The sequence below is a fragment of the Protomyctophum parallelum genome, assembly GCF_964188405.1.
Source record: "Protomyctophum parallelum genome assembly, chromosome: 11".
In the NCBI taxonomy this organism is placed as follows: Eukaryota; Metazoa; Chordata; class Actinopteri; order Myctophiformes; family Myctophidae; genus Protomyctophum; species Protomyctophum parallelum.
In genome coordinates, this window is record NC_139707.1 from 50,836,419 (window position 1) to 50,861,418 (window position 25,000).

The window sequence follows — 25,000 nt, forward strand, 5'->3', positions numbered from 1 at the left end:
GTGTGTGTGTGTGTGTGTGTGTGTGTGTGTGTGCGTGTGCGTGTGCGTGTGTGTGCGCGTGCACAGACTACAGGACTACACTTCAGACACACTGACAACACCGTCCAATGGCTCAGAGGGATGGAGTCTGTAGGACTGCCCAAGGTAACATTTATTAATTCCATTCTGACCTGAGATCAGATTCATACGAGGTTTCCACTGGACACACACTGGTCTGATTAACCCATTCTGACCTGAGATCAGATTCTAAAAATGTCAGTCGTTCTTCGATTTTTCAAAAATAGCAGACCTACAAGCTCATAGCGCGCCACTCGGTGGCGCGCTATGAGCTTGTAGATCTGCTATTTTTCAATAGCTAAAGCATAACATGATGCTAACACCACAATGGGTTCCCGTTCAGACTTGGTTATTTATGTTAATTATATTAATTATGAATGGAGTCTGTAGGACTGCCCAAGGTAACATTTATTAATTATATTCATTATGAATGGAGTCTGTAGGACTGCCCAAGGTAACATTTATTAATTATGTTAATTATATTCATTATGAATGGAGTCTGTGGGACTGCCCAAGGTAACATTTATTAATGATGTTAATTATATTCATTATGAATGGAGTCTGTGGGACTGCCCAAGGTAACATTTATTAATTATGTTAATTATATGCATTATGAATGGAGTCTGTGGGACTGCCCAAGGTAACATTTATTAATTATGTTAATTATATTCATTATGAATGGAGTCTGTGGGACTGCCCAAGGTAACATTTATTAATGATGTTAATTATATTCATTATGAATGGAGTCTGTGGGACTGCCCAAGGTAACATTTATTAATTATGTTAATTATATGCATTATGAATGGAGTCTGTGGGACTGCCCAAGGTAACATTTATTAATTATGTTAATTATATTCATTATGAATGGAGTCTGTGGGACTGCCCAAGGTAACATTTATTAATTATGTTAATTATATTCATTATGAATGGAGTCTGTGGGACTGCCCAAGGTAACATTTATGAATTATGTTAATTATATTCATTATGAATGGAGTCTGTGGGACTGCCCAAGGTAACATTTATTCATCATATTCATTATATTCATCATATTCATCATATTCATTATATTCATAATACATGGAGTCTGTCGGTCTGCCCAAGGTACCGTTTATTAATTATATTAATTATATTCATCATATGAGTCTGTAGGACTGCCCGAGGTACCGTTTATTATACCTTTTATTCATTATATTTAATTGCACAAGTTCAGTTCGGGGCTCTCCCCAGGTTGCAGATTCTTCTTTTTGGGTCAAAATAAACAAGCTAGATCTGAGCCTCATTTCTCAAAATGATAATTATGTTCCTTGCCTACAAAAACAATGTTTTGTGGATTAGATTACAATTAGATTAGATTACATTTAGATTACATTACATTTGCGGCAGCCATTTAAAAAGTGGATTTTTTTTTTACTTCCTGACTGAGAGAAAACTAAAAGTGTCTTGTACCTGCGCCCTTTTTTATCTTCTTTCAAATTATTTGTTCGGCCCCAAAAAAGTGTTTATTGTCATGATTTGTCAACTGGGCGAGGTTGAAATGTCTTTAATTACATGTTGAAATGTCTATGGGGCCCTTGTCGTTCTAATTGAGACGCTCCATTAGTGAAACAGAGCTCCAAAATTGGAACGTAAATTGTTTTAGGGATATTTTTTTAAATAATATGCAATTTTTTTCCCCACAAAGATGTGCCATATAGCGTTCCTGTGTATCTCCGTGGTAGTAATAGTGGTAGTGGTAGCAGTAGTAGTAGTTTTGTCTATTCAATGCTTATCCTGTTATTTTAATGTGTCAAAAAAAGGGAAAAGACTCAAGTGCGCCCCCAAGTGGTGAAAACGTGCATGGTTACCGTTTGATTCGTTTTAAATGAAATATCGAACTGGTTTCACATTTTTTCAAACCGCCACACGCTTAGTGACCATTGGTTCGACCATTGGTTCATGAGTTGGAGGCCGTTGGGTGGGAAAAAAAATATCTTGTCGTCGCCAAAAAACACTAGAGGGCAGGCGGCCATTTCTTCCTCCAACTTCCGGTTCCTGTCTGTAGCGTGTCTCCTAGCAACAGAGGATCATTCATCTAGTGGTTAATAAGTCCTCCTGATTGACCTTTTTTTTTTCTCTCTTAAATGTTTTTTTGGGCCTTTATTGACAGTACAGTAGGTTGACAGGAAATGGAGAGAGATATAGAGAGTGACGCTCATTAAAAAAAAGGCCTTCAGTATCGGGACTCGAACCCGCGACACACCGCCGGGCTACACTGAGCCTAGGTGTCCGGGCCGGATTGTTGATTATTTGCGTCAGTTTTCTCTCTTTCTTTTGTTCCCTGGGCTGGAGTTTGTGGAACTGCCCATAGATCCGAAGTCCCGTTAGTCCGAACATGCACTGCTCCCGTGCTTGCGGTTAGGTTTAGGTTAGGGTTAGATATGTACTATATAGGGATAGTAATCTCGGAACAATGAACCTTCTGACTAATGACACGACACCGGAGTTTGTTCTCTGTTGGCTGTTGCCAGTCATGGCTGCCAGTTCCCACCTGATGTTGTGTGTGAGTCCAGACTGCTCCAGACCGTACTTAATAACTGCCAGCTTACATAATGTCTTGAGGCTAGGACTGAAGTCTAAGACATACAGCTCAGCTGGTGTGTTCTCTGCTCCAAAGAGGATGACACGATCTCCCAGCATGCAACAGCACATATTCTTCATTTTATGTGGACGTTTCCCCTTGGGCTCAACCTTCTTCCAGGAGAAGGTCTCTGGGTTGAATTTCCACAGATCATCGAAGGTCTGGCTATTGTAACCACCAAATATGTACAGCTCTCCATTGTAGGTAAAGGCTGAATGACCCCAGAACACATCTGGAAGAATTTGTAGAGAATTTGTAAAGTTCATCCAGTGGTTGGTCTCTGTGTCAAACACTCTGATGGTGTTGTAGTGCCAGCCCCCAAATACAAACATCTTTGTCCCGATGATGGTAGCAGAGTGACAGTATAAAACAGGAGGTGGAAGTCCTCTGGTGTTGATTAAAGTCCAGACCATTGAGGTGGAGTCTAACTTGTAGATGTCATTAGTGAGTCCAGTCTGGGTCCATCCTCCATGGATAAACATGACCTTCCCCGAGGCACAGGCAGAGTGGTACCAGCGCTGCCTCGGAACAGTCCCAGACACGTCCTTCTTCAACCAAAGGTGGGCGTCGACATCGAAGGCATAAAGCATACATCCTCCCCAGATGTAGATCACGTCTTCAATCAGCACAGCTGTGCATCCCGAGTACAGGAAGGGAATCTCGACGTGAAGGTCTTTTCCCTGCTCGACGGTCACCGCCGGCGGTAACGTCCTCCAGCATAAAGACACTGTGTTGAAGACGTGGACATTGGTCCGGTACCTGTTGTAGCTGCGGTTGCTTCCTGCGAAGCAGTACAGCTGCTCCTGCAGCGGCACTGCCACAGCAGCGCAGATCCTCCCTGCTCCTTCCCCATGAAAGGTCCAGTGCTGCCTCATGAACTCTCTGGTGGAGCTGTTGCCCTCGCCACCCGGCTACGGATAGGCGGTTGAATATGGATGGATGGATGAAATGGACTCTGGTCCGGTGGCTTTCACTTCAGCTCTATATGAGTCAGATCTCGATATGATATTGATCTAGATTGCTTTGTTTTGTCAAATTCAGCTTTATCTGCAATTTCCTCGTCCGGGGTCTATTGATCTGAGACTGTGAGCTGTGAGATCTATCTCACCTTCTTTTATACTAGTCTGGCCTTGGTGGACATGTCCATATTTGGTGGACATGTCCATATTTGGTGGACATGTCCATATCTGGTGGACATGTCCATATCTGGTGGACATGTCCATATTTGGTGGACATGTCCATATGTGGTGGACATGTCCATATTTGGTGGACATGTCCATATTTGGTGTACATGTCCATAATATTTGGTGCCTGCAATAATTCCACATGAACGCCAGGGGGCGATGAAAGTGTTAAGAGCTCTCATTGTTGTCAGTTCTGAATCAAATAAGTGCAAAATACAAATGACTACAGAGTGTGTGTGTGTGTGTGTGTGTGTGTGTGTGTGTGTGTGTGTGTGTGTGTGTGTGTGTGTGTGTGTGTGTGTGTGTGTGTGTGTGTGCGTCATCCTACAGATATTCTACCCAGAGACCACCGATGTCTACGACCGTAAGAACATGCCCAAGGTGGTCTACTGCATACATGCACTGAGGTGAGCACACACACACACACACACACACTGAGGTACATGCACACTGGGGTGTGTGTGGATTTTTGAGTGCAGGTGCTAGCCACTCCATTACGCAGCAATGTGTGTCTTTGTGCGTGTGTGTCCGTCCTGTCTTCATGTGTGTCCGTCTGAAATGGGAGGCATATACTATGGTCCGACGGAGCATTGGTCCGATGTGCGCTGGGGGTCGGGAGAGGGTTCACCGTGAAATAACTGCCTCCCCCTGGCCAGCCGGGGCACCTGATGGAGGGGAAAGGAACTGGTCTCTATACTGCCTCCCCCTGGCCAGCCGGGGCACCTGATGGAGGGGAAAGGAACTGGTCTCTATACTGCCTCCCCCTGGCCAGCCGGGGCACCTGATGGAGGGGAAAGGAACTGGTCTCTATACTGCCTCCCCCTGGCCAGCCGGGGCGCCTGATGGAGGGGAAAGGAACTGGTCTCTATACTGCCTCCCCCTGGCCAGCCGGGTGCCGGATGGAGGGGAAAGGAACTGGTTGGAATAACGTGTTCCTTCCACGCGCTACGTCCAACCAGGGAAACTCCCCCCTGTCAGGTGTAAAGGAGCAACTTGGACACTCAGGCATGAAGGAAGCATGAGTTCAAGTCCGTTGCTCTTTTGGGGCTAAAAAAATATATATATAAAAAAGAAAAATATCTGTTTTTACCGTCATAATAATACACCGATGTCGTCCATGTATTGTATTGTAAATGGTGCATTTATAAAGCGCCTTTATCCAAGGCGCATTAAATAGATTGTGCATTACACACACACACACACACACACACACACACACACACACACACACACACACACACACCTTTTACATAGATGATTTCACATACACACACCGTGCAAGGCACCAACCTGCACATCAGGAGCAATCAGGGGTTCAGAGTCTTGCTCAAGGACACTTCAACACTAACTCTGGGGGAGCCCACAGGGATCGAACCGGGAACCTTGCGGTTTACCATCCGGCCGCTCTACCGATGAACCGCTGTCGTCAACCATGTAGTGTTGTTACCTATGGTTACGGACCTATAGTGAACATGGAGCGCTGCTGCTGTTTCTTTAAATTGATCCCGTTGTGGGTTGGTTTCCTGTTCCTGTGGGCGTGGCCCACCGCTCTCATATAACGCGTGCATGTAGAGCGTCGAGAGCTGTCACTTCCTGTCCTGTTCCTCCTCACAGCTATTTCCTGTCCCCGTGCATCCGCATTTCCTGTGTGTCTGTCCCCACACACACAGCTTCAGCCTGTGAATGATGTCATCTGCACGCACACACACACACACACAGAACACAGTGCGAGCTCCCTTGTATGGGTCGTTCATGTGTGTGTGTGTGTGTGTGTGTGTGTGTGTGTGTGTGTGTTTTATTGACGTTTAGAGGATTTAGAACACGTTCCTGTCCCAGGTGCATCCGTGCGATGTATTTTTAGTTATAGTTCTTCTCGATTCGTAGGAATAGACTATGTGACAAACTGCCTCCCCCTGGCCAGCCGGGGCGCCTGATGGAGGGGAAAGGAACTGGTCTCTATACTGCCTCCCCCTGGCCAGCCGGGGCGCCTGATGGAGGGGAAAGGAACTGGTCTCTAAACTGCCTCCCCCTGGCCAGCCGGGGCGCCTGATGGAGGGGAAAGGAACTGGTCTCTATACTGCCTCCCCCTGGCCAGCCGGGGCGCCTGATGGAGGGGAAAGGAACTGGTCTCTATACTGCCTCCCCCTGGCCAGCCGGGGCGCCTGATGGAGGGGAAAGGAACTGGTCTCTATACTGCCTCCCCCTGGCCAGCCGGGGCGCCTGATGGAGGGGAAAGGAACTGGTTGGAATAACGTGTTCCTTCCACGCGCTATACGTCCAACCAGGGAAACTCCCCCCTGCCAGGTGTAAAGGAGCAACTTGGACACTCAGGCATGAAGGAAGCATGAGTTCAAGTCCGTTGCTCTCCCCTTGTCCCCCATATATGGGGACTAGGTTGGCGGAGGGTGTGTAGAGCCCAGGATCACATTAGATGATTGACACAGGGGTGAAAAATGGGTTACAAAATCGTGGGATGAAAAATATATTAGAAAAAAAAGGAATAGACTGTGTGACAACCGGCTATAGAGAGTCACAGTCCCTCCCCCTTTCAGAACGACGAGTGGCCCAGGAAATTAATCCCAATGCATTTTTCCCCATAGGCTTTTCTTAAAGTATTTATTTAAAGATGGTTACGCCGCCGCCGTTAAAGCCAACTCGGATCGTGACGAATCATGACAATTTCTACACAATGTTTTGGGGCCGATCAAATCATTAGAAAGAAGAAAATGAAGGCAGGAGACAACACTATTTGTTTTGTTTTTCTTCTTAAAATTAATAATAAATTATGACTGTCATGACACGGGGCTCACTTCCTTCCTGGACTACGTTGTTGTCTCAGTAAGACATCCCCCCCCCTCCCCCTATCCACAATGAGGAGCAGTGCATCATGGGAGTTGTAGTTGTAGTCACATAATATGTTAGACAGGAGGATGGGTGGCCCATTCTGGCCACTCATCTGTTATTACAGCCCATGTGTTTGTTGGGCTTTGCTCTGTGGTCTGTTGTAGAGCTGTGGTCTGTTGCTCTGTGTCTGTTGTAGCTGTGGTCTGTTTCTCTGTGTCTGTTGTAGCTGTGGTCTGTTGCTCTGTGTCTGTTGTAGCTGTGGTCTGTTTCTCTGTCTGTTGTAGCTGTGGTCTGTTTCTCTGTGTCTGTTGTAGCTGTGGTCTGTTGATCTGTGTCTGTTGTAGAGCTGTGGTCAAGTCCTGAGAGGGTCCCCTTCCTGCACACACGCACATGCACTTCCTTCCTGAAAAGCTGGCCCGACTCCCACTGGGAACCAATAGATATTCAGCAGCGAAACATGTGGACGCATGTGCACACGCACGCACGTGCGCACGCACAGACATTTTGTGTATTATTTTGGTGTCATGGCACAGGAAGTACAATGCATTTTAAATTGTGTCTGAATAATCCCATAGTAAAGAAATGGGCTGTGAAACGCATTCATTCATTCATTCACTCACTCACTCACTCACTCACTCACTCACTCACTCACTCACTCACTCACTCACTCACTCACCCATTCATTCATTCATTCAGGCATGCACACACACGCATGGTGTGTGTGTGTGTGTGTGTGTGCATTGTGGTCAAAGGGCAGTGAAAGCCAGCTTGTGCATGTGTTTCCTCATGCCAGAACACACACACACACACACACACACACACACACACACACACACACACACACACACACACACACACACACACACACACACACACACACACACACACACACACACACACACAGCTCTGTATAATTCATGGCATGTCTTTAGCAGACAGTCTCGTTAAGAACATGACACTTTAATGAACTTTTCCTAAACCACCTGACCCGGCTGCTGCGTTCCTATTGGCTCACTGGGAGCTGGAGCCAATGACAAAGTGCCCTGGCTGGTGTCATGTGACGAGCCTGCCCCCTTGTGGGGAAACGTGTGACCTACATTTATTTTGTTACCGGCTTACAATTTATCAGTGTTGGAAAAAATACTGCAATGTTTGACTTGAAGGGATTGTGACATAAATAAATGTTTTATGTAATTGTCTCCACCTGGCCGAAGGCATGGGGAGAGAGTATGTTTTATTGTCTCCACCAGGCCAAAGGCATTGGGAGAGAGTATGTTTAGTTGTCTCAACCAGGCTGAAGGCATGGGGAGAGAGTATGTTTAGTTGTCTCCACTATGAAGGCATGGGGACAGAGTATGTTTTGTTGTCTCCACCAGGCTGAAGGCATGGGGAGAGAGTATGTTTTATTGTCTCCACCAGGCTGAAGGCATGGGGAGAGAGTATGTTTTGTTGTCTCCACCATGAAGGCATGGAGAGAGAGTATATTTTATTGTCTCCACCAGGCCGAAGGCATGGGGAGAGAGTATGTTTTATTGTCTCCACCAGGCTGAAGGCATGGGGAGAGAATATGTTTTATTGTCTCCACCAGGCTGAAGGCATGGGGAGAGAGTGTGTTTTATTGTCTCCACCAGGCTGAAGGCATGGGGAGAGAATATGTTTTATTGTCTCCACCAGGCCGAAGGCATGGGGAGAGAGTATGTTTAGTTGTCTCCACCAGGCCGAAGGCATAGGGAGAGAGTATGTTTAGTTGTCTCCACCAGGCCGAAGGCATAGGGAGAGAGTATGTTTTATTGTCTCCACCAGGCTGAAGGCATGGGGAGAGAATATGTTTTATTGTCTCCACCAGGCCGAAGGCATGTGGAGAGAGTATGTTTTATTGTCTCCACCAGGCCGAAGGCATGGGGAGAGAGTATGTTTTATTTTCTCCACCAGGCCAAAGGCATGACAAGAGAGTATGTTTTATTGTCTCCACCAGGCCGAAGGCATGGGGAGAGAGTATGTTTAGTTGTCTCCACCAGGCCGAAGGCATGGGGAGAGAGTATGTTTAGTTGTCTCCACCAGGCCGAAGGCCGAAGGCATGTGGAGAGAGTATGTTTTATTGTCTCCACCAGGCCGAAGGCATGGGGAGAGAGTATGTTTTATTGTCTCCACCAGGCTGAATGCATTGGGAGAGAGTATGTTTTATTGTCTCCACCATGAAGGCATGGGGATAGAGTATGTTTTATTGTCTCCACCAGGCTGAAGGCATGGGGAGAGAGTATGTTTTATTGTCTCCACCAGGCTGAAGGCATGGGGAGAGAGTATGTTTTATTGTCTCCACCAGGCTGAAGGCATGGGGAGAGAGTGTGTTTTATTGTCTCCACCAGGCCGAAGGCATGGGGAGAGAGTATGTTTAGTTGTCTCCACCAGGCCGAAGGCATAGGGAGAGAGTATGTTTAGATGTCTCCACCAGGCCGAAGGCATGAGGAGAGAGTATGTTTTATTGTCTCCACCAGGCCGAAGGCATGGGGAGAGAGTATGTTTCATTGTCTCCACCAGGCCGAAGGCTTGGGGAGAGAGTATGTTTTATTGTCTCCACCAGGCTGAAGGCACGGGGAGAGAGTATGTTTAGTTGTCTCCACCAGGCTGAAGGCATGGGGAGAGAGTATGTTTTGTTGTCTCCACCATGAAGGCATGGAGATAGAGTATATTTTATTGTCTCCACCAGGCCGAAGGCATGGGGAGAGAGTATGTTTAGTTGTCTCCACCAGGCCGAAGGCATAGGGAGAGAGTATGTTTAGATGTCTCCACCAGGCCGAAGGCATGGGGAGAGAGTATGTTTTATTGTCTCCACCAGGCTGAAGGCATGGGGAGAGAGTATGTTTTATTGTCTCCACCATGAAGGCATGGGGATAGAGTATGTTTTATTGTCTCCACCAGGCTGAAGGCATGGGGAGAGAGTATGTTTTATTGTCTCCACCAGGCTGAAGGCATGGGGAGAGAGTATGTTTTATTGTCTCCACCAGGCTGAAGGCATGGGGAGAGAGTGTGTTTTATTGTCTCCACCAGGCCGAAGGCATGGGGAGAGAGTATGTTTAGATGTCTCCACCAGGCCGAAGGCATGAGGAGAGAGTATGTTTTATTGTCTCCACCAGGCCGAAGGCATGGGGAGAGAGTATGTTTCATTGTCTCCACCAGGCCGAAGGCTTGGGGAGAGAGTATGTTTTATTGTCTCCACCAGGCTGAAGGCACGGGGAGAGAGTATGTTTAGTTGTCTCCACCAGGCTGAAGGCATGGGGAGAGAGTATGTTTTATTGTCTCCACCAGGCTGAAGGCATGGGGAGAGAGTATGTTTTGTTGTCTCCACCAGGCTGAAGGCATGGGGAGAGAGTATGTTTAGTTGTCTCCACCAGGCTGAAGGCATGGGGAGAGATTGTGTTTTATTGTCTCCACCAGGCCGAAGGCATGGGGAGAGAGTATGTTTTATTGTCTCCACCAGGCCGAAGGCATGGGGAGAGAGTATGTTTTATTGTCTCCACCATGAAGGCATGGGGAGAGAGTATGTTTTATTGTCTCCACCATGAAGGCATGGGGAGAGAGTATGTTTTATTGTCTCCACCAGGCCGAAGGCATGGGGAGAGAGTATGTTTTATTGTCTCCACCATGAAGGCATGGGGAGAGAGTATGTTTTATTGTCTCCACCATGAAGGCATGGGGAGAGAGTATGTTTTATTGTCTCCACCAGGCCGAAGGCATGGGGAGAGAGTATGTTTTGCACTCCGTCCTTCCGTCCGTCCGTCTGTTACCAGCTAATCTCGGGCACTGTTAACCCGGTCGATGCCAAATGGCAACGATGAACCTCTGCCCCACATTTTATTTTTATTTATTGTTATAGCGCCACCAGGAGGCAGACACAACTCATTACACACTATCTCTACAGTCATGTGTTCAAGATGGATCTGTCCGATATTTCATATTCCATCCTAATTGACTAACATTGACATTCAAAGATTGTAGGATTGGCCCTTTTGAAACAAAAAGCCTCAAACCATGAACGCAGCGTGCAATTGATGTGAAATATTTCACAGACTTTCCTACTAGGCTGAGGAATATATCCCACCCTTTTCACATTGGCCTGTTATAGCGCCACCAACAGGTGAATTTTTGCAAAACACATTTTTGGAACAAAATGCCTTAAATCATCCAATTGCCATCCATGGTGTAATAACCAATGAGCCCATTATAGCGCCACCAGGAGGCCACAACCTGACCTGGTCTACTAGAGAACTGTGCCCAGAGGCCTGTAATCGTTTTACGGATTTAGCAAATTTGTGCTGTCCAGGTAGGGAATGAGGCATTATCCCAGATGAAGGAGTTTAAGTATCTCAGGGTCTTGTTCACGAGTTGAGTGGAGGACGGAGAAGGAGATCAGGCGGAGAATCGGAGCGCCATGGGCGGTGTTGAGCAGCAGGGGGCGGTATTGCAGTCGCTGTAACGCTCACTGTTGTGACGAAAAGAGAGCTGAGCCAGAAGGCAAAGCTCTCTGTCTACCGAGCAATGTTCCTTCATACTCTCACCTTATATGGTCATGAAGTTTTCCTACTCTATATATGGTCATGAAGTTTTCCTACTCTATATATGGTCATGAAGTGTTCCTACTCTCACCTATGGTCATGAAGTGTCCTACTCTATATATGGTCATGAAGTGTTCCTACTCTCACCTATGGTCATGAAGTGTTCCTACTCTATATATGGTCATGAAGTGTTCCTACTCTCACCTATGGTCATGAAGTGTTCCTACTCTCACCTATGGTCATGAAGTGTTCCTACGCTCGCCTATGGTCATGAAGTGTTCCTACTCTCGCCTATGGTCATGAAGTGTTCCTACTCTCGCCTATGGTCATGAAGTGAGGGTCATGACTGAAAGAATAAGGTCACAAATACATTCAGCCGAAATTAGTTTTTTTACGACGGGTGGCTGGCATCTCCCTTAGAGATATAGGGAGAGAGACTCAGAGTAGACTTCTTCGCCTGGAAAGGAGCCAGCTCAGGTGGTTCGGGGCGTCTGGTTAGGATGCCTCTCGGGCGTCTCCCTAGTGAGGTCCTTGAGTCACGTCCCACTGGGAGGAGACCCCGGGGCAGACCAAGGCACAGATGAAGGGATTACATCGACTCACTGGCCTTTGAACGTCTCGGGAGCCCCCAGGAGGAAGTCACTAATGTTGCTCTGGAGAGGGAATTCTGGAGCTCTCTGGTGGAGCTGTTGCTCCGACTACGGATAAGCGGTTGAAGATGGATGGATTTAGCAGATACTTCTGCTAAATCATCCTAATCACTGCTTGCAGCTTTAATTGTATTTATTTTATGTTCTGTTTTCCTTTGTGTTTTTGTTGTGTTTTATTTTGAGTCGGTTACCGATTTACATATTTACCGAGTTACAGATAGTCAGTTAGACTCTAGTTCTTGGTACCTGCCACTGGTGAGGTGACACATACTTTGCTGTTTGTTTTGTTTTGAGTTATTGTAGTTGGTAGTATTGTGTTATTTTTTGGTTATTGTTTTTAGCTGCTGTTGCTAGTCATGGCTACCAGTTCCTATTGGCTGTTGCTAGTCATGGCTGCCAGTTCCCACCTGATGTTGTGTGGTAGTTCAGACTGCTCCAGACCGTACTGAATAACTGCTAGCTTACATAATGTCTTGAGGCTAGGACTGAAGTCTAAGACATACAGGTCACCTGGTCTGTTCTCTGCTCCAAAGATGATGATATGATCTCCCAGCATGCAACAGCACATACTATTTGTTGGAGACGGGCCTTTCCCCTTGGGCTCAACCTTCTTCCAGGAGAAGTTCTGTGGGTTGAATCTCCACAGATCATTGAAGTTATGGTAACTGTTATATATATTATAATTTTGGCCACCAAATATGTACAGTTCTCCATTGTAGGTAAATGCTGAATGACCGCGGCGTCCTTCTGGTAGAGGATGTGTAGAAGGTGTGTTCATCCAGAGGTTGGTCTCTGTGTCAAACACTCTGATGGTGTTGTGGTACTGACCCCACCTCCAACCCCCAAATACAAACATCTTTGTCCCAATGATGGTAGCAGAGTAAAGGTATGTAGCAGGAGGTGGAGTTCCTCTGGTGTTGATTAAAGTCCAGACCATTGTGGTGGTGTCCAACTTGTAGATGTCATTAGTGGATCCAGTCTGGATCAATCCTCCATGGATAAACATGACCTTCCCCACGACACAGGCTGAGTGGTTTATCCTCCCCTCGGGAACGTTCCCAGAAACCTGTGGTTTGAACCATGTGTGGGCGTCAACATCAAATGCATAAAGCACGTTGCAGTGACCTGGGTAAATCCATCCTCCCCAGAGGTAGATGGTATCTCCAATCAGCACAGCTGTGTGGCCCCGGCGTCTGGAGGGAACCTCAAGGTGGCGTATTCCTGTGCCAGAGGTCACTGGGGTCACCTTCCTCCAGAGTAAAGTCAGTGTGTTGAAGACCTGCACATCAATCTGATCCTCGTTGTTCTCGTCAGAGTTCATTCCAAAGTAGTACAGCTGGTGTCTCACTGCTACAGCAGCACCACCTTCGTTTGGTGATCCTTTCTGATGCAACGTCCAGGACAACATCTTTAACACCACAGTTAATTAATGGTGACTTGAAGTAAACCTGTTGGTTTCCTGCTCTGTAGGAGACGTGAGGGCCAATGGAAAAAGGAGAGCCAAATGAATTCACTTCTAGATTCTGGAGCTCTTTGAATCTTGGCCGGAGGAGTCTTGAAGAATGTTGTTGATTGTTGTTGAGATTATCGGGTTTAATCTGGACTCTGGTTTAATCTGGACTCTGGTTTAATCTGAACTCTGGTTTAATCTGGACTCTGGTTTAATCTGGACTCTGGTTTAATCTGGTCTCTGGTTTAATCTGGACTCTGGTTTAATCTGGACTCTGGTTTAAACTGGACTCTGGTTTAATCTGGACTCTGGTTTAATCTGGTCTCTCTCTGAGGCTGCGGTGCTTTTTATCCTGCTGGCTAGAGTGATGTCACAGCGGTGATGTCATAGCGGTGAGGCCACGATGAGTCTGCTACGGTATGTCCATATATGGCCCTCCCAGCAGGTCGAGTAAAGAAGAGAAAAGGCTGCACACTCATAGCCACGATGCTGTATGTTTATTAGAAACCAACGTTTCGGCCTTTCGGCCTTCTTCAGGGAATACACAAGCCATACGACAAACACACACTTATAGGGGAGCAACAGGTGGACTCCATAGGGGGTGTGGTCGTCATCAGGAAAAACCAATCAAGTGATTGGGAAGCAACAATGCATAAATACCAAAATACAACCAGAATAGACATTCAATGCACAAGAAGTGTTTACTATTTAGTCAAGTGTAATAATAAATTATACATTTTAGGTCAATGGTTAAATATTTGCAATAGCATTTTTATATTAATTGAAGAAATTTAAATACATTTAGTGAAAAATATAAATCATCTAGAAAAAGCTGGGGAGACAGAATATATTAGATATACAGAGAAAACACTCAAAACACTGAAAAGTAAATAAATTAAATGGAAGAGGGCAGCTCTTAGGTCACACTCATGAAAGAGAGAAGGCCGGATAGGTAGGGCACCTGAGGGTCTGTTATATTATAGACCATACTAATTACAATTCAAGTAGCAAAAAGATACATTTCAATATCATAAATAGAACCCATATTTTGTACAGAGTCAAAAGTCATATTTGCAGTAAACACTGGAGGACAAAGGTAGAGGGGAATGGGTTTGAATTTCTTTGCAAACATTAAAGGTATATTCAGTGATTTCACTTAATTCAAATATCACTTATTTTTTTGTTTTGTTGTGATAATCCTCCCTACTATAGAGTGTTCTGGCCATATAAGGAGTTCCTCCCTGTCCCCAGTTAACCCCTGGGGGTCAAAAAACCTTAGGTTTCGTTTTTGACTCTCTATCGTGATTGGACGAAAGGCTGGGTCCCACAGCCAAAAACGAAACCTAAGGTTTTTTGAGTGAAATCACTGAATATACCTTTAAGCTCTACCAACTGTCACAGGAAAACTCTTAAATCAAAATCAATGTTAAGGCCGTTAAGGGCAAGGGTGTTGAGGGTTGATATCCAGTAGGATTCTCTCTTCAGCAGTGCTTTGTCATGATCACCCCCTCTTCTGTTGGCAGGGACCTTTTCCATGCCTATGTAACGGAGAGCAGAGATATGATGGCCAGCCTCTAAAAAGTGTGTAGCAATAGGAGAAGTGAGACTTTTACATCTAATGGCACTGCGGTGCTCACTAATACGAGTCTTAACCCATTCTGACCTGAGATCAGTTCCTACTCTCACCTATGGTCATGAAGTGGTCCTACTCTCACCTATGGTCATGAAGTGTTCCTACTCTCACCTATGGTCATGAAGTGTTCCTACTCTCCCCTATGGTCATGAAGTGTTCCTACTCTCACCTATGGTCATGAAGTGGTCCTACTCTCACCTATGGTCATGAAGTGTTCCTACTCTCCCCTATGGTCATGAAGTGTTCCTACTCTCACCTATGGTCATGAAGTGGTCCTACTCTCACCTATGGTCATGAAGTGTTCCTACTCTCACCTATGGTCATGAAGTGTTCCTACTCTCACCTATGGTCATGAAGTGTTCCTACTCTCCCCTATGGTCATGAAGTGTTCCTACTCTCACTCATGGTCATGAAGTGGTCCTACTCTCACCTATGGTCATGAAGTGTTCCTACTCTCCCCTATGGTCATGAAGTGTTCCTACTCTCACCTATGGTCATGAAGTGGTCCTACTCTCACCTATGGTCATGACGTGTTCCTACTCTCGCCTATGGTCATGAAGTGTTCCTACTCTCCCCTATGGTCATGAAGTGGCCCTACTCTCGCCTATGGTCATGAAGTGTTCCTACTCTCGCCTATGGTCATGAAGTGTTCCTACTCTCCCCTATGGTCATGAAGTGTTCCTACTCTCACCTATGGTCATGAAGTGGTCCTACTCTCACCTATGGTCATGAAGTGTTCCTACTCTATATATGGTCATGAAGTGTTCCTACTCTCGCCTATGGTCATGAAGTGTTCCTACTCTATATATGGTCATGAAGTGAGGGTCATGACTGAAAGAATAAGGTCACAAATACATTCAGCCGAAATGAGTTTTTTTCACGACGGGTGGCTGGCATCTCCCTTAGAGATATAGGGAGAGAGACTCAGAGTAGACTTCTTCGCCTGGAAAGGAGCCAGCTCAGGTGGTTCGGGGCATCTGGTTAGGATGCCTCACGGGCGTCTCCCTAGTGAGGGGTCCTTGAGGCATGTCCCACTGGGAGGAGACCCCGGGGCAGACCAAGGCACAGATGAAGGGATTACATCGACTCACTGGCCTTTGAACGTCTCGGGAGCCCCCAGGAGGAAGTCACTAATGTTGCTCTGGAGAGGGAATTCTGGAGCTCTCTGGTGGAGCTGTTGCTCCGACTACGGATAAGCGGTTGAAGATGGATGGATTTAGCAGATACTTCTGCTAAATCATCCTAATCACTGCTTGCAGCTTTAATTGTATTTATTTTATGTTCTGCTTTCCTTTGTGTTTTTGTTGTGTTTTATTTTGAGTCGGTTACCGATTTACATATTTACCGAGTTACAGATAGTCAGTTAGACTCTAGTTCTTGGTGCCTGCCACTGGTGAGGTGACGCATACTTTGCTGTTTGTTTTGTTTTGAGTTATTGTAGTTGGTAGTATTGTGTTATTTTTTGGTTATTGTTTTTAGCTGCTGTTGCTAGTCATGGCTACCAGTTCCTATTGGCTGTTGCTAGTCATGGCTGCCAGTTCCCACCTGATGTTGTGTGGTAGTTCAGACTGCTCCAGACCGTACTGAATAACTGCTAGCTTACATAATGTCTTGAGGCTAGGACTGAAGTCTAAGACATACAGGTCACCTGGTCTGTTCTCTGCTCCAAAGATGATGATATGATCTCCCAGCATGCAACAGCACATACTATTTGTTGGAGACGGGCCTTTCCCCTTGGGCTCAACCTTCTTCCAGGAGAAGGTCTGTGGGTTGAATCTCCACAGATCATTGAAGTTATTGTTATAATTTCGGCCACCAAATATGTACAACTCTCCACTGTAGGTAAATGCTGAATGACCGCGGCGTCCTTCTGGTAGAGGATGTGTAGAAGGTGAGTTCATCCAGAGGTTGCTCTCTGTGTCAAACACTCTGATGGTGTCGAGGTACTGACCCCACCTCCAACCCCCAAATACAAACATCTTTGTCCCGATGATGGTAGCAGAGTGACGGTATGTAGTTGGAGGTGGAGTTCCTCTGGTGTTGATTAAAGTCCAGACCATTGTGGTGGTGTCCAACTTGTAGATGTCATTAGTGCGTCCATTCTGGGTCAATCCTCCGTGGATAAACATGACCTTCTCCAAGACACAGGCTGAGTGGTTTATCCTCCCCTCTGGAACGGTCCCAGAAACCTGTGGTTTGAACCATGTGTTGTCGTCGACATCAAAAGCATAAAGAACGCTGCAGTAATTATAACCTTGGTTAGTCCATCCTCCCCAGAGGTAGACGGTATCTTCAATCAGCACAGCTGTGTGATCCTCACACCTGGAGGGAATCTCAAGTTGAGGTTCTCCTGTTCCAGAGGTCACTGGGGTCAACTTCCTCCAGCGTAAAGTCAGTGTGTTGAAGACCTGCACATCAATCTGATCCTCGTTGTTCTCGTCAGAGTTCATTCTAAAGTAGTACAGCTGGTGTCTCACCGCTACAGCAGCACCACCTTCGTTTGGTGATCCTTTCTGATGCAACGTCCAGGACAACATCTTTAACACCACAGTTAATTAATGGTGACTTGAAGTAAACCTGTTGGTTTCCTGCTCTGTAGGAGACTTGAGGGCCAATGAAAAAAGGAGAGCCAAATGAGTTCACTTCTAGATTCTGGAGCTCTTTGAATCTTGGCCGGAGGAGTCTTGAAGAATGTTGTTGATTGTTGTTGAGATTATCGGGTTTAATCTGGACTCTGGTTTAATCTGGTCTCTGGTTTAATCTGAACTCTGGTTTAATCTGGACTTTGGTTTAATCTGGACTCTGGTTTAATCTGGATTTTGGTTTAATCTGGTCTCTGGTTTAATCTGGACTCTGGTTTAATCTGGACTCTGGTTTAATCTGGACTCTGGTTTAAACTGGACTCTGGTTTAATCTGGACTCTGGTTTAATCTGGTCTCTGGTTTAATCTGGACTCTGGTTTAATCTGGTCTCTCTCTGAGGCTGCGGTGCTTTTTATCCTGCTGGCTAGAGTGATGTCACAGCGGTGATGTCATAGCGGTGAGGCCACGATGAGTCTGCTACGGTATGTCCATATATGGCCCTCCCAGCAGGTCGAGTAAAGAAGAGAAAAGGCTGCACACTCATAGCCACGATGCTGTATGTTTATTAGAAACCAACGTTTCGGCCTTTCGGCCTTCTTCAGGGAATACACAAGCCGAATGACAAACTTATAGGGGAGCAACAACAGGTGGACTCCATAGGGGGTGTGGTCGTCATCAGGAAAAACCACTCAAGTGATTGGGAAGCCATTTTGAGGCAAGTAACAATGCATAAATACCAAAATACAACCAGAATAGACATTCAATGCACAATAAGTGTTTACTATTTAGTCAAGTGTAATAATAAATTATACATTTTAGGTCAATGGTTAAATATTTGCAATAGCATTTTTATATTAATTGAAGAAATTTAAATACATTTAGTGAAAAATATAAATCATCTAGAAAAAGCTGGGGAGACAGAATATATTAGATATACAGAGAAAACACTCGAAACACTATGAAAAGTAAATACATTAAATGGAACAGGGCAGCTCTTAGGTCACACTCATGAAAGAGAGAAGGCCGGATAGGTAGGGCACCTGAGGGTCTGTTATATTATAGACCATACTAATTACAATTCAAGTAGCAAAAAGATACATTTCAATATCATAAATAGAACCCATATTTTGTACAGAGTCAAAAGTTATATTTGCAGTAAACACTGGAGGACAAAGGTAGAGGGGAATGGGTTTGAATTTCTTTGCAAACATTAAAGGTATATTCAGTGATTTCACTTAATTCAAATATCACTTATTTTTTTGTTTTGTTGTGATAATCCTCCCTACTATAGAGTGTTCTGGCCATATAAGGAGTTCCTCCCTGTCCCCAGTTAAACCCTGGGGGTCAAAAAACCTTAGGTTTCGTTTTTGACTCTCTATCGTGATTGGACGAAAGGCTGGGTCCCACAGCCAAAAACGAAACCTAAGGTTTTTTGAGTGAAATCACTGAATATACCTTTAAGCTCTACCAACTGTCACAATGTTAAGGCCGTTAAGGGCAAGGGTGTTGAGGGTTGATATCCAGTAGGATTCTCTCTTCAGCAGTGCTTTGTCATGATCACCCCCTCTTCTGTTGGCAGGGACCTTTTCCATGCCTATGTAACGGAGAGCAGAGATATGATGGCCAGCCTCTAAAAAGTGTGTAGCAATAGGAGAAGTGAGACTTTTACATCTAATGGCACTGCGGTGCTCACTAATACGAGTCTTAACCCATTCTGACCTGAGATCAGATTCATACGAGGTTTCCACTGGACACACACTGGTCTGATTAACCCATTCTGACCTGAGATCAGATTCTAGAAATGTCAGTCGCTCTTTGATTTTTCAAAAATAGCAGACCTACAAGCTCGTATCGCGCCACTCTGTGGCGCGATATGAGCTTGCAGATCTGCTATTTTTCAATAGCTAAAGCATAACATGATGCCAACACCAAAATGGGTGCCCAGTCAGAATGGGTTAAGGGCACGTGTGGTTTTGCCCATATACAGTAGTATTTGCCACAAGGACAATAGATTATGTATATCACCCCTTGTGTAGTACATGTGATAATGCTTTTAATGGGAATGCTTTTACCTGAATGTGGGTGCTTGAAACTTGTGCATTTTACAGTGCTGTTGCACTGGGCATATATGGTCATCCCAGCAGGTCAGCCACGCCCATTTCAATGCTGTACGTTATTGTTCCATCTTGTGTACAGCAGGCATGTGGAAAATAATCGATACAGACGTGTTCCTACTCTCACCTATGGTCATGACGTGTTCCTACTCTCACCTATGGTCATTAAGTGTTCCTACTCTCACCTATGGTGCATGAAGTGTTCCTACTCTCACCTATGGTCATGAAGTGGTCCTACTCTCACCTATGGTCATGAAGTGTTCCTACTCTCACCTATGGTCATGAAGTGTTCCTACTCTCACCTATGGTCATGAAGTGTTCCTACTCTCACCTATGGTCATGAAGTGTTCCTACTCTCCCCTATGGTCATGAAGTGTTCCTACTCTCACCTATGGTCATGAAGTGTTCCTACTCTCACCTATGGTCATGAAGTGTTCCTACTCTCGCCTATGGTCATGAAGTGTTCCTACTCTCCCCAATGGTCATGAAGTGGTCCTACTCTCACCTATGGTCATGAAGTGTTCTTACTCTCACCTATGGTCATGAAGTGTTCCTACTCTCGCCTATGGTCATGAAGTGTTCCTACTCTCCCCTATGGTCATGAAGTGTTCCTACTCTCACCTATGGTCATGAAGTGGTCCTACTCTCGCCTATGGTCATGAAGTGTTCCTACTCTCGCCTATGGTCATGAAGTGTTCCTACTCTCACCTATGGTCATGAAGTGTTCCTACTCTCACCTATGGTCATGAAGTGTTCCTACTCTCGCCTATGGTCATGAAGTGTTCCTACTCTATATATGGTCATGAAGTGAGGGTCATGACTGAAAGAATAAGGTCACAAATACATTCAGCCGAAATTAGTTTTTTTCACGACGGGTGGCTGGCATCTCCCTTAGAGATATAGGGAGAGAGACTCAGAGTAGACTTCTTCGCCTGGAAAGGAGCCAGCTCAGGTGGTTCGGGGCGTCTGGTTAGGATGCCTCTCGGGCGTCTCCCTAGTGAGGTCCTTGAGTCACGTCCCACTGGGAGGAGACCCCGGGGGAGACCAAGGCACAGATGAAGGGATTACATCGACTCACTGGCCTTTGAACGTCTCGGGAGCCCCCAGGAGGAAGTCACTAATGTTGCTCTGGAGAGGGAATTCTGGAGCTCTCTGGTGGAGCTGTTGCTCCTGCGACCCGACTACGGATAAGCGGTCATCACTGCTTGCAGCTTTAATTGTATTTATTTTATGTTCTGTTTTCCTTTGTGTTTTTGTTGTGTTTTATTTTGAGTCGGTTACCGATTTACATATTTACCGAGTTACAGATAGTCAGTTAGACTCTTAGTTCTTGGTACCTGCCACTGGTGAGGTGACACATACTTTGCTGTTTGTTTTGTTTTGAGTTATTGTAGTTGGTATTATTGTGTTATTTTTTTGGTTGTTGTTTTCAGCTGCTGTTGCTAGTCATGGCTGCCAGTTCCTATTGGCTGTTGCTGGTCATGGCTACCAGTTCCCACCTGATGTTGTGTGTGAGTTCAGTCTGCTCCAGACCGTACTGAATAACTGCTAGCTTACATAATGTCTTGAGGCTAGGACTGCAGTCTAAAACATACAGGTCACCAGGGGTGTCGTCTCCTCCAAAGAGGATGATACGATCTCCCACCAAACAACAGCACATATTATTTGTTGGAGACGGGCCTTTCCCCTTGGGCTCAACCCTCTTCCAGGAGAATGTCGCTGGACTGAATTTCCAAAGATCATTTAAGTTTGTGTAGTATTGGTATCCACCAAATATGTACAGTTCTCCATTGTAGGTAAAGGCTGAATGATCACGGCGTCCTTCTGGAAGAATCTTTGCAGAAGGTGTGTTCACCCAATGGTTGGTCTCTGTGTCAAACACTCTGATGGTGTCGTGGTGCTGACCCCACCTCCAACCCCCAAATACAAACATCTTTGTCCCGATGATGGTAGCAGAGTGACGGTGTGTAGTTGGAGGTGGAGTTCCTCTGGTGTTGATTAAATTCCAGACCATTGTGGTGGTGTCCAACTTGTAGATGTCATTAGTGCGTCCAGTCTCGGTCAATCCTCCGTGGATAAACATGACCTTCCCCAAGACACAGGCTGAGTGGTATCTCCTCCCCTCTGGAACGGTCCCAGAAACCTGTGGTTTGAACCATGTGTTGTCGTCGACATCAAAAGCATAAAGAACGCTGCCGTAATTATAACCTTGGTTAGTCCATCCTCCCCAGAGGTAGACGGTATCTTCAATCAGCACAGCTGTGTGACCCTCACACCTGGAGGGAATCTCAAGTTGAGGTTCTCCTGTTCCAGAGGTCACTGGGGTCAACTTCCTCCAGCGTAAAGTCAGTGTGTTGAAGACCTGCACATCAATCTGATCCTCGTTGTTCTCGTCAGAGTTCTTTCCAAAGCAGTACAGCTGGTGTCTCACCGCTACAGCAGCACCACCTTCCTTTGGTGATCCTTTCTGATGCAACGTCCAGGACAACATCTTTAACACCACAGCTAATTAATGGTGACTTAAAGTAAACCTGTTGGTTTCCTGCTCTGTAGGAGACGTGAGGGCCAATGGAAAAAGGAGAGCCAAATGAGTTCACTTCTAGATTCTGGAGCTCTTTGAATCTTGGCCGGAGGAGTCTTGAAGAATGTTGTTGATTGTTGGAGATTATTGGGTTTAATCTGGACTCTAGTTTAATCTGGTCTCTGGTTTAATATGGACTCTGGTTTAATCTGGACTCTGGTTTAATCTGGACTCTGGTTTAATCTGGACTCTGGTTTAATCTGGTCTCTGGTTTAATCTGGACTCTGGTTTAATCTGGACTCTGGTTTAAACTGGACTCTGGTTTAATCTGGACACTGGTTTAATCTGGTCTCTCTCTGAGGCTGCGATGCTTTTTATCCTGCTGGCTAGAGTGATGTCACAGCGGTGATGTCACAGCGGTGATGTCACAGCGGTGATGTCATAGCGGTGAGGCCACGATGAGTCTGCTACGGTATGTCCATATATGGCCCTCCCAGCAGGTCGGCCACGCCCATTTCAATGCTGTACGTTATTGTTCCATCTTGTGTACAGTAGGCATGTGGAAAATAAGCAATACAGACGACGCAATTTACTGTGTATCGGATACAATTGACGGGTGAAATATCGATGCATCGTTCGTGGAATACAAACTGCATTAATATTTGTATTGATGTTTCTTACAGCCTGTGTCTCTACAAACTGTATTAATATTAATATTGATGTTTCTTACAGCCTGTATCTCTACAAACTGGGCATCGCTCCACAGATCCAGGACCTGCTGGGGAAGGTGGACTTCACAGGTAATATAAATACATATATTTATAGAAATCTCTATATATGTGGAAAATTAAATGAAATGAATGGAGTCTGGAACGATAGAACCAGAAAATGGACACCACTGTCTATGCCCTATTGATTTAACCCATTCTGACCTGAGATCAGATTCTAAAAAATGTCAGTCGTTCTTCAATTTTTCAAAAATAGCAGACCTACAAGCTCATGCTATGAGCTTGTAGATCTGCTATTTTTCAATAGCTAAAGCATAATATGATGCTACCACCAAAATGGCTTCCCGTTCAGAATGGGTTAAAGGAGAATTCCATGCTAGAATGCTTTCTTATCTTTCTTACCTTTCTTTGTAGTCGTTACGTCCCCACCAAAGAGGTCCAGGTGTTTTTTTGTGCAAAAACTCTTTATTGGCTATTTTCCCTACCATAAGCCCTCAATGAATTGCATTACATTGAATTGGAATTGAATGGGGCTATGGGGTGTTATGCTAATTCACTTATTTCCATCGAAAGAAGTAGTAAAGTGTGCCGCTTGGGATATTATTTACATTATGAAGAGAGGATATATACAAAGAAATTATAATTTTGAGCGATGGAAATAATCAAATTAGCACAACACCCCATAGCCCCATTCAATTCCCATTCAATTCAATGCAATTCATTTAGGGCTTATGGTAGGGGAAATAGCCAATAAGGAGCTTTTGCACAAAATAACACCTGGACCTCTTTGGTGGGGACGTAACAACTACAAAGAAAGGTAAGAAAGCCTTTTAGTATGGAATTCTCCTTTAACTTGTACTCTTCCGTGTGTGTGTGTGTGTGTGTGTGTGTGTATGTGTGTGTGTGCGTGTGCGTGCGCTCAGAGGAGGAGATCAGCAACATGAGGAGTGAACTAGAGAAGTACGGCATTCAGATGCCTACCTTCAGCAAGATTGGAGGAATCCTGACCAATGAGCTGTCAGTGGACGAGGCTGCATGTGAGTACTAGCCAATGAGCTGTCAGTGGGCGTGGCTACTATGTGAGTACTAGCCAATGAGCTGTCAGTGGGCGTGGCTACTATGTGAGTACTAGCCAATGAGCTGTCAGTGGGCATGGCTACTATGTGAGAACTAGCCAATGAGCTATCCTTAACTAGAAAAGTTGTGATTTCGAAAAATTGCAAAGTGTGGTTGCCGCAGTCGCTTGCATAGGCCCCTCCCACTAATATTGTCAGCCAATTACAATGTCACGTTACCCCTGTGATCACGCGTAAGTATATGCGCTTGAATAGGTTGGTCTTCTCCCCCTGCAAGGGGATTTATGTCTTTATAAATGATTGTAAAAACATAGATTGGTTACGAAACCAACAACGGCCAATTAGCTGCTACAAACGTTATGTACTGTTGTACTTTAATGTTTGTTAAATGTTTGTTTAATGTTTGAGGGGCCCCTCCTATATATACAGGTTTAATGTTTGTTTAATGTTTGAGGGGCCCCTCCTATATAAACAGGTTTAATGTTTGTTTAATGTTTTGAGGGGCCCCTCCTATATAAACAGGTTTAATGTTTGTTTAATGTTTTGAGGGGCCCCTCCTATATAAACAGGTTTAATGTTTGTTTAATGTTTGAGGGGCCCCTCCTATATATACAGGTTTAATGTTTGTTTAATGTTTTGAGGGGCCCCTCCTATATAAACAGGTTTAATGTTTGTTTAATGTTTTGAGGGGCCCCTCCTATATATACAGGTTTAATGTTTGTTTAATGTTTGAGGGGCCCCTCCTATATAAACAGGTTTAATGTTTGTTTAATGTTTTGAGGGGCCCCTCCTATATAAACAGGTTTAATGTTTGTTTAATGTTTTGAGGGGCCCCTCCTATATAAACAGGTTTAATGTTTGTTTAATGTTTGAGGGGCCCCTCCTATATAAACAGGTTTAATGTTTGTTTAATGTTTTGAGGGGCCCCTCCTATATAAACAGGTTTAATGTTTGTTTAATGTTTGAGGGGCCCCTCCTATATAAACAGGTT

General features: G+C 45.2%; 2 protein-coding genes across 2 annotated transcripts in view; one reads left to right on the top strand and one right to left on the bottom strand.

Annotated features, from left to right (window-relative positions):
• The window catches only part of iqgap2 (IQ motif containing GTPase activating protein 2), a gene marked incomplete at its 3' end in the record, with an annotated part of 114,003 nt that overhangs the window by 16,598 nt on the left and 72,405 nt on the right, over window positions 1-25,000 (top strand). Inside the window, exons 4-7 of the mRNA XM_083776868.1 lie at window positions 67-144; window positions 4,189-4,265; window positions 22,938-23,005; window positions 23,857-23,970. Coding sequence (XP_083632994.1) covers window positions 67-144; window positions 4,189-4,265; window positions 22,938-23,005; window positions 23,857-23,970 — 337 coding nt within the window. The remainder of the gene's footprint in view (window positions 1-66; window positions 145-4,188; window positions 4,266-22,937; window positions 23,006-23,856; window positions 23,971-25,000) is intronic.
• LOC310866414 (kelch domain-containing protein 3-like) lies at window positions 21,147-22,175 on the bottom strand (the record flags this gene model as incomplete). The annotated part of the gene is made up of 1 exon (XM_083776018.1): window positions 21,147-22,175. One exon carries the CDS (start codon window positions 22,173-22,175, stop codon window positions 21,147-21,149), a length of 1,029 nt encoding a protein of 342 aa, XP_083632144.1.